At 38.9% G+C, this 9,317-nt stretch overlaps 1 protein-coding gene across 1 annotated transcript; it reads left to right on the forward strand.

Moving 5' to 3' along the window:
* Nucleotides 1-702: 702 nt before the first annotated feature.
* On the forward strand, nucleotides 703-1,269 carry LOC132644081 (uncharacterized). Its single transcript, XM_060360633.1, has 2 exons — nucleotides 703-1,002; nucleotides 1,117-1,269. Exons 1-2 carry the CDS (start codon nucleotides 703-705, stop codon nucleotides 1,267-1,269), a joined length of 453 nt encoding a protein of 150 aa, XP_060216616.1.
* The last annotated feature ends 8,048 nt before the right edge of the window (nucleotides 1,270-9,317 follow it).

Consider the following 9,317-nt stretch of genomic DNA (forward strand, 5'->3'; position numbering starts at 1 on the left):
GAGGAATTGGATGGCCAGCCATGGTACTACGACATTAAGAAGTTGCTCGAGACGAGAGAATATCCAGAAAATGCAACTAACAAACAGAAGCGGACCTTGAGGAGAATGGCAAATCACTTCTTCCTTAACGGAGAAATCCTATATAGGAGGACTTCAGATCCGGGATTGCTAAGATGTGTGGATGCCACAGAGGCGACGAGGTTGTTAGAAGAAGTACACGCAGGGACATGCGGACCTCACATGAACATATTCACTTTGGCAAAGAAGATTCTGAGAGCGGGATACTTTTGAATGACTATGGAAAGAGACATCATTCGCTACGTACAAAAGTGTCATCAATGTCAAGTCCACGGAGATTTCATTCGAGTTCCCCTAAATGAGCTCAATGTAATGGGCTCCCCTTGGCCGTTCGCTGCTTGGGGTATGGATGTGATTGGACCTATCGAATCCCCTGCATCAAATAGGCATCGCTTCATCTTGGTGGCCATCGATTATTTCACTAAATGGGTCGAAGCTTTAACGTACAAGGCAGTAACAAAGAAGGTGGTAGCAGATTTTGTTCGCAACAATATAGTTTGCCGATTTGGGATTCCAGAGTCAATTATCACAGATAATGCAGCCAATCTCAATAGCGATCTTATGAGAGAGACTTGTGAAAAGTTTAAGATTGCCCACCGAAATTCCACAGCTTATTGACCACAGATGAATGGAGCGGTCGAGGCAGCAAATAAGAACATCAAGAAGATCTTAAGGAAGATAACAGACAGTCACAGGCAGTGGCATGAAAAGTTGTCGCATGCTTTGCTTGGTTACCGTACCACGGCTAGAACATCCACAGGAGCAACTCCTTATATGTTGGTCTATGGTTCCGAAGCTGTGATACCCGCAGAAGTAGAGATACCTTCTCTAAGGATTATCCAAGATGTTGGTTTGGACGATGCAGAATGGATACGTAGTAGACACGAACAGTTGATGCTCATTGATGAGAAAAGGATGGACGCGGTCTGTCACGGTCAGCTTTATCATAACAGGATGTCAAAGGCATTTAACAAGAGAGTAAGGCCTAGGAAATTCGAACCAGGGCAGTTGGTTTTAAAGTGAATATTCCCTCATCAGGACGAAGCAAAAGAGAAGTTCGCACCGAATTGGAAAGGTCCATACGTGGTTCATCGAGTGCTTTCAAGAGGAGCATTGATTTTGGCAGAAATGGATGGTAAAGTGAGCACGAAGCCCATCAACTCAGACTCGGTCAAGAAGTACTACATCTGAAGATGTCCAAGCTAGTTTTTTCTTTTCCGTTGTAATTTACATTTCTATTGTAATAGAACTACGCTGACCTGACTTCCCACGGTGGGATACGTAGGCAACCCACATCGGGTCCAGTCTCTTGTAATAGAAAATCCCAAAAACATTATCTTCATGTAACTGGAACTACGATTCGACCTGACTTCCCTTGGTGGGATACGTAGGCAATCCCTACCGGATTCGGTCCTTTTATTAATTTTCTTTTATGTTGTAATTGAACTACGTTATGACCTGATTCCGATTGGATACGTAGGCAGCCTGAGTCAGGCTCGATCATTGCTTTCTTTTACCCCTTTATTGTAATTTAACTACGTTACGACCTGATTCCATTTGGATACGTAGGTAGCCTGAGTCAGGATCGGTCACATCACATTACATATCATTTTCTTTTCATTTGTACCCCCGAACTACGTACAGACCTGATTCCTATTTGGGATACGTAGGCAACCTAAAAAGGTTCGGTCATACCCTTAGGAAACCCTTTCTTTGCAATGTAACTATAGATTAGGATCGGTCTCATCGTTAAAGACATCGCGACACTTGGCTTGAATACGAAGAAGCGTCATCAGAGGAACAGACTATGCAAAGACACCGTTTGGATGCGGGCATCAGAATGGAGAAGCTCAATGCGTTTCGGAACATGTCATAATCTAAAAAATGATAGAGTTTTATTGCATTTATACATAGTATACATACATGCATATCCGATTTCTAAAAAATACCATTTTTTCTTTTTTCAAAATGCATTTATGTATATTTCCACCTACCAAGTCTCTCGACAGAGATCTCCGCAACCAAAGAAGCTCAAAGGATTCAAGTGACAAGGCTAGGGTCACGATCGACACAAATCAACACCCCCTCATAAACTAAGAATTTTTCTTTAAGTACAGGATTGACAGGAATTATGACGAGATGACATCGAAGCAAGCTTCCAGTGAGGCGTCACAAGATCCATCACTACACCATGAGCCAAAATAACCTTCTCCTATTTTATTTTGTTATCTTATCTTATGCACCTCTAAACGCATTATTGAAATTTGCAGTATCTCCAGAAGCAGGGTCAAGGTCGATTATTCGAAGATGGGGACCCCCGTAGCAGCCTTGTTCCTTAATAATAACTCCGCCAATCGGAGATCGACCTTCAAACTGCGAATAACTCCGCCAATTGAAGATACAATCTAACTGCGACTAACTTCGCCGGTCAGAGATACCATCTAATTGCGTCGACTAACTTCACCAATCGAGGATACCGTCTAACAACGCCAATCACCCCGCCAATCGGGGACCGCCATCTAACTTAGTCAACAACTCCGCCAGTCGGAGATTTTTTCATTACAGTTGCTCCGCCAATCGGAGATTTTTACTTTACATTACAGTTGCTCCGCCAATCAGAGATTTTTACTTTACATTACATTTGCTCCGCCAGCCGGAAGCCTTTTCATTACAGTTGCTTCGCCAGCTGGAAGCTTTACATTACATTTGCTCCGCCAGCCGGAAGCTTTTACATTACAGTTGCTCCGCCAGTCGAGAGCCTCTACATTACAGTTGCTCCGCCTGCCAGAAGCTTTACATTTCAGTCGCTCCGCAAATCGCAATCCCTTCCTTTATTTCCTTATGTTAGTATTACATTATAACTTTGAACTGCACAGGTATCTTTACATTTTTTGCAGATGAACACAATACAACGTGGAACTATCTCTGCCACAGCGAACTGAGGCGCCCCGCTTGATGAGGACATCAAACTCACAGGCTAGAGTCAATGAATCCGCTCTCCTCTTTAGCTCGCCAACCAGTTTCTCTTTCAAATTTTTAAGAAGTCACTTCTTTTGAAAATATACACTCTAGAAACAAGTCAAATACTTCCACATCCTAAGGTCGTCACAATGTGATACTGGGACAATTCTGAGGGTCAGTCCCCTACAACGAGGTGATATGATCCTATGACAACACATAGATGCATTCGTGTAGAGTCTCGCTTATGGATGTGTTGCGGCCGCCACATTTATAATCAATAAGCTTCAAAAGTACATCCCGTCATCAGAAAAACATTTTTCATCAGCAATCTTTCCCAAAATTTGACCACATCTTCCTAACAACATCTAGTGTCACCATAATTCGACACTAGGACAAAATTTTGAGGATCCCTCAAAATTTTCTATCTTCTTGTTTTCTTTAAAACACATCTGAATTAATTCCCGTCCTCTTCAATACATAGGGGGCTCAGAGTCAAGTCAGTCGTATTCCATCCTAGCCATTTTCGCTCATGCTAAAACCACTACCCTTTCCATCTCCGAAACCTCGTGTTACCATAACTACAACATTGGGACAATTTTTTTAGGATCACTCAATTTTTTTTTCAACAACTCAACCTTCCAAATCTCCAATAAAACTATTATCCCCTATCCATGACAAGAGAACCAGCGTCCTCATAATTCAGACACTGTGGCAAAATTTCGAGGTCCTCTCAAAATCTTATCGTCTTCTTGTTCGAACTACATCGACCTGATTCTCTTATGACCCGAGATATGTAGGCTACTCAGGAACCAGAGTTCGGTCGAATTCATAAACTCACCTTGCGATTCCCAAAGGATTACCCCCTCTGTAGCTATACTCTTTCCCAAACCCAATCTGGTTTACTCATCGGGACAAAATCGGGTTTATGTCAACGTCTTCGCCCAAAGACTCTTTCATCATCCCTGGTCGAAGAGGGACAAGCTGTTGACACCCAATTTTGACCCTTTTTTTTTTCGTTTAATTAATTTCACTATGCTTCTCAGTCCTGAAAATTCGCCAGAATGAGTTTGAAATATTTTCGCTAATTATTACACTATTTTTCGAGATATGTTTCTCTTAAGTTAAGGACATTTTTTATTGTTTCCTAAAAATTACCAAAACATCATATTTTTATAATTAAAATTACTAAACATCATTCTTTACAATTAAATAATAAAAAAATAGTGTTGATATTCCTATATCGATATTGGCATTGACATTTTTTCTTTAATCCTATTTATTACTATGTTAATCATCGTTTATTCTATTTTAAAACTAAATACATACATTAAATTACTTGTATTATAATTTTCATATGTACAAATTTTTGAGAATTAATTAGGACAAAGAAGCATATTTTAATTAGTTCAAAATGAAAAGAAATTAGGATGAATAATTCATCTACCTAAAATATTGGGCCAAATCCTATTCGTATCCTACAAAATCTGTAGGATAGGAATAGGAATAATTAGCCCACTTCCTCACCGCCCCAGCCCAAGACCCCACCGACCCGACCCAGCCCACTAAAACAACTAAATCAACCAAGTCCCTAAAATCAGTAACCAAACAGCCCTTTCTTCTAAATCAACAACCCTAACCAAAACGTTCCTCTCTCCTCTCTCTTCAACCTAACCATGGCTGCCACCCCTTCCACCCCGTCACGTCTGTCACCTCACCACCACCACGCCCATATCCCACAAAATCCGCTACCTACGCCCCTCTTCTCCTATCTCACACTCCATCTCTGAAGCTTGCAGGCTCCATGTGCGATTTCAGCGGATTTCGGGGTAAGTCCCATCCCCATTTTCATCATCTCATCTGTTGAAAAAAATCTCCCAAAATTTCCCCCCTTTTCCTTATTTTAAACTTCGAATTCAAGCTGTTGAAACCCTCAGTATTTTTCTATAAATACAGACCCTTGTGGGTTGTTTTGAACAAGTTTCAAGGGTAGAAAATCCCATTTAAGTTAGCAAGGTTCAAGTGTTGGAAATTCCTCTTGAATAACCAAAAAAAAAATATATATCTCATCTGTTTTCTTAAAAAAAAAAAAATCTTTTTTTTTAAGTTGCTGGTCTGAAAAATTCTCTTTTAACTATACTTTTGTTTTTGTCGAATTCTTGGTGGTTCTCGGCTAAACAAGCTCCTCAAGCGGATTTGGAGACTCGACGGCGACGTTAGCCTCAGTTCGCTGTCACAATGAAGGTCGGTGTCTCTCCTTTCATCCTTATTTATTTATGGAAACTTGAATATGTGAAAGTCCTAGGGTCCTTGTTTGGATTGAGGTTTTTCTTATAGCTTCAGCTATGTGGTTGTTTTAGTCGATGCCCGTCCCTTTATTTTCATTCCATTCTGATTCATCTAATTAAATTGCAGAAGTTTGAGCATGTGTTGCTAAATTTAAATTCTGTTTTTTAGGTGTTTTTCTTGAAATATGTTTTCATTATTCTTTATAGAAATCAGCATATAAAGTAACCTGAGGAATATTGCAAGTCATAAGGGTATATCAATAATACTTGGAGTAAAATGACATATGAATGTATGATCGCTTGAGTATTTAGTTGTTTGTCGAGTATGTGTTAGTTAGCAGCTCTGCTTCTCTCTGTCACTTCGATTCTTAAAGTTGTGAAGCCTTAGCCTTTGTTGTTTTATTTAAGCAAATTGATATTCAGTATGTTTATATTTTGACGCTGGTCATTTTTTCGAGTCGTTGTTTGCTGCACCTTGAACTTATGTAAAAAAACTAGGTTCTGCGATCTTTAATGAGTATCCTGTTTTCGATCTGCTAGAGCCATGTTCTTTATCGAATTCTACTTCTGGAATCATGTCTCAAGGCTTATCTTTTAGATGTGTTGAACCAGCACTATTCTTATAATTCTATGCTGTATTTTAGTAAACCGCGTACTAAGCTTCTTCTTTTCCCTTGTTTGGTGGTGTTTGAACATCAGATTAAGAGCATGAGTGTAGTTTCTGCCCTTTTTCTTAGTTCGAGTCTGTCCTGTTCAAATGTTTTCAAGATTCAAGCTTTAAAATCTCTTTCTTTAGTTAAGGTTTTGAGTATACAAATTCTATGCTTGCTTTATTTTTCCCTTGCTAATTAGATACTGGTTCATTAAAAGAATAGAAACATGTAATAAGTCAAGGATGCTTTGTTTTTCATCAGGGAGTCATATCAGCAAGTTTATTTGCAATTTTTACATCATGTATGCCTTCTCACATTCTTAGTTGTTAAATTTGTATACCATGCCTTGTTAAGAAGTATAACTCTTAATCTAGATCTCATTTATTTTCTCAAAAGTTTCTTTTTGAAGTTCAAAGACAGAATAATAGTCCTACTTGTGTATCTGTTAATCCCACTTGTTCCCTGCTAATAGTGTGAGACGACTTATTGGTCAAAGGATATGGTTGAAATACAAATTGTTTCACTTTTATAATAAGAAGTTAGTCTATATTTGGTTAATGTGACTAGAGAAGCCTAGTAAAACTTTGCTGCTACATTATCCTTATCAATGGCTGTAATATTTTGGCCAAACAGCTTGCTGTTTTGGGCATGTATTATGCTATCTTTTGAAAGTTGTCATACTTTAATGGAAGGCAAAAAAAAAAAAAAGACATTACTACTGCTGCATGTCGCTGTTACTTGCATTTGCTGTGTTTAAGATAAATCTTGCCAGGTTTTGGGATAAAGCTGTTGCATTCATTAAAAAGAAATAGACTCACACTTGATTAAGGGATTGGTTTGGCATTTGCTGCTGGTTCTGACCTTGGCTACTGTTTTGATATAAAAAAGCTACTGTTTTTTTTTTACTAAGTCAGCTACTGTTTTTTTTTTTTTTTTTCCTAAAACAGCTACTGTTTTTTTTTGGGGTTAAAAAGCTACTGTTTTGGTTGGGGAAAATTACTGGTTTAAGGAAAAAAAAAAACTGGAATCTGTATTTTCTTTTAGATAAGTTCTGAGTGTTCAAATGGCCATGTTCTCTTAGTCTCTGAAATGGTTAAAAATCATCCCAACGTACCGGTTGCGCTTAAAATAGGTTAATTAGCATGTAAATGTACCTCTCTTGTGTGGTTAAAATTCTTGCTTTAAAAAAAAAAAGCCATCTTTTACTTCAAAAGCGATATGTGTTAGTCTAGCTAAGAAAATAAATTGTTTAGGTGTATTTTTTCTAGAATACCGTCATCTCGTTCGTTAGAATATTTAATATCTATGTTGCACATCTAGAACAAACTTAGACTTGAAAACGAGCCTTCGGTCTATCCTTTGATATTGTTTCCTGCTCAAATCATGACTTGGGGAATTTTGCTTATCTAAACATGAAAGCCAAACTTGTGTTGAGAATCTGGAAATAATGGCTGTCAACTCTTTCTCTAGAAAAACCTTTGCGTAACGAGTACGTGCCAAACATAATTTCTATGCTAAAATCTGGTTCAGCGTGTTGTGTGTTCCGGTATGTTTTATGGGTTAGAAATGAAGTCCTAGGCCTTGAAATTTTACATTAACAGCGGGCCATTACATATTCAAGTTAGATCACATCTGTTAGCTTTTCTTACGGGTTAGGCATGCTTTCACCCCTCCTTCTTTGTTGTGATTCATACTGGCTTTGCTCTAAGTTTAGTTGGTCTATAGTGTTATACTCAGTCGGAATGGATCCCTAGCATTGTTGCAAATAAATTGAGGTGCTGGCTGGGTGTGAGAAGAAGAGTCCTTACTTAAATGAATCTGTCCCAAAGGGGAAATCCCAAACCTCCACACCATGTCTCTCATGTGGATTCATAATTGTCCTCCTGATACTTTTACTATGGAACCCTTCCACAAGAGAATCAACAGTACTTCCCATTCGTAATTTTCAGCGGAGGCATTTGTACTTGTGGATTGGGATATGACTCAACTAGTGATGACCATAAGATCCTTAAGATTGATCTCACAGCATGCAGTGAAATTCTAGTGTTGAAACATGGTTCCTGGACAAAACTTTGATAAACATCCGAGTATCCTACTGGCACTTATCCTGTGTTGTCTAATATGGACTCTTTGGCATTTGCGCATGGAGCATTTCATTGCCTTGATTTGTCAGTGAATAATTTTGTGGTTTCATTTAGAATTTCAAATGAGGTGTACGGAGAGATACTGTTGCCAGTGGAGTTGTTGTTGTTGATACATTTAGGGATGTTCATGGTTCGGTTTAATTTTGACCTATAAAGAAGGCAAATATCTATTGCCATTGATGTGATTCTGATAGCAATAGTACTTCCTCCGTTCATTTTGTGGCTTGACACTGTCCACAAACTGCTATGCAAAAGTTTCCATATCTGAGGGCAGTGACATGAGCAGATTTGAGCCATTTTGTTGCTGCAATTTGAGGCCAACGCTGCTGCGTTTTTTGGCCATTTTCTACTGTGTTTTAGGCCATTTTCACCCCATTTTGGGACTGATTTACTGCCTGCGTTTTTTGGCCATTTTCTACTGTGTTTTAGGCCATTTTCACCTCATTTTGGGACTGATTTTGCTGCTGCAATTTGAGGCCAACGCTGCTGCGTTTTTTGGCCATTTTCTACTATGTTTTAGGCCATTTTCACCCTATTGTGGGACTGATTTACTGCCTGCGTTTTTTGGCCATTTTCTACTGTGTTTTAGGCCATTTTCACCTCATTTTAGGACTGATTTACTGCCTGCATTTTGGCCAACTGATTGCTGTGTTTTTGAGGCTGAAAATGCCACATTTTTGAAACATTTTGGGGGCAAAAAATGCTGCTGCACATTTGAACTGAACTGTTACCACGTTATTGTGCCAAAACGTTGCTGCGCTTTAAGGCATCGTGTACCACATTTCGATGAAAATGGTTGTTGTTACACTTGGTAAGTATAGCTACTGAGGTATCTTTGGCTAATTGTTGGTGTCTAGCTGAAACGGATGTTCTTTAAGATGCTACACTTGGTTTTCAACTGCTGCTATATTTGTGGCTAAGCTGTTGTTTAAAAAAGGAAATGGATATTGCACTTGAATTGCTGTCTAAGAACAATTGCTGCTACTTGAGCTAATTCATTGGCATGTGCTGAAGGGAAGAATAGATACTACATCTTGATATGCCTGCTACTATATTTTCTAAAGGCTCAAGGCTGCTAAGCAGCTGCTGCATCCCTTTTTTTTAGATCAAATACTACACTGATCTGAACAGTTTCTTCATCCCGATATTTTCAGCTGCTACGCTTGGTTAAGAATCCTACTGATCTGAACTTGATA

This window comes from Lycium barbarum, chromosome 6 (genome assembly GCF_019175385.1).
Source record: "Lycium barbarum isolate Lr01 chromosome 6, ASM1917538v2, whole genome shotgun sequence".
Classification (NCBI taxonomy): Eukaryota; Viridiplantae; Streptophyta; class Magnoliopsida; order Solanales; family Solanaceae; genus Lycium; species Lycium barbarum.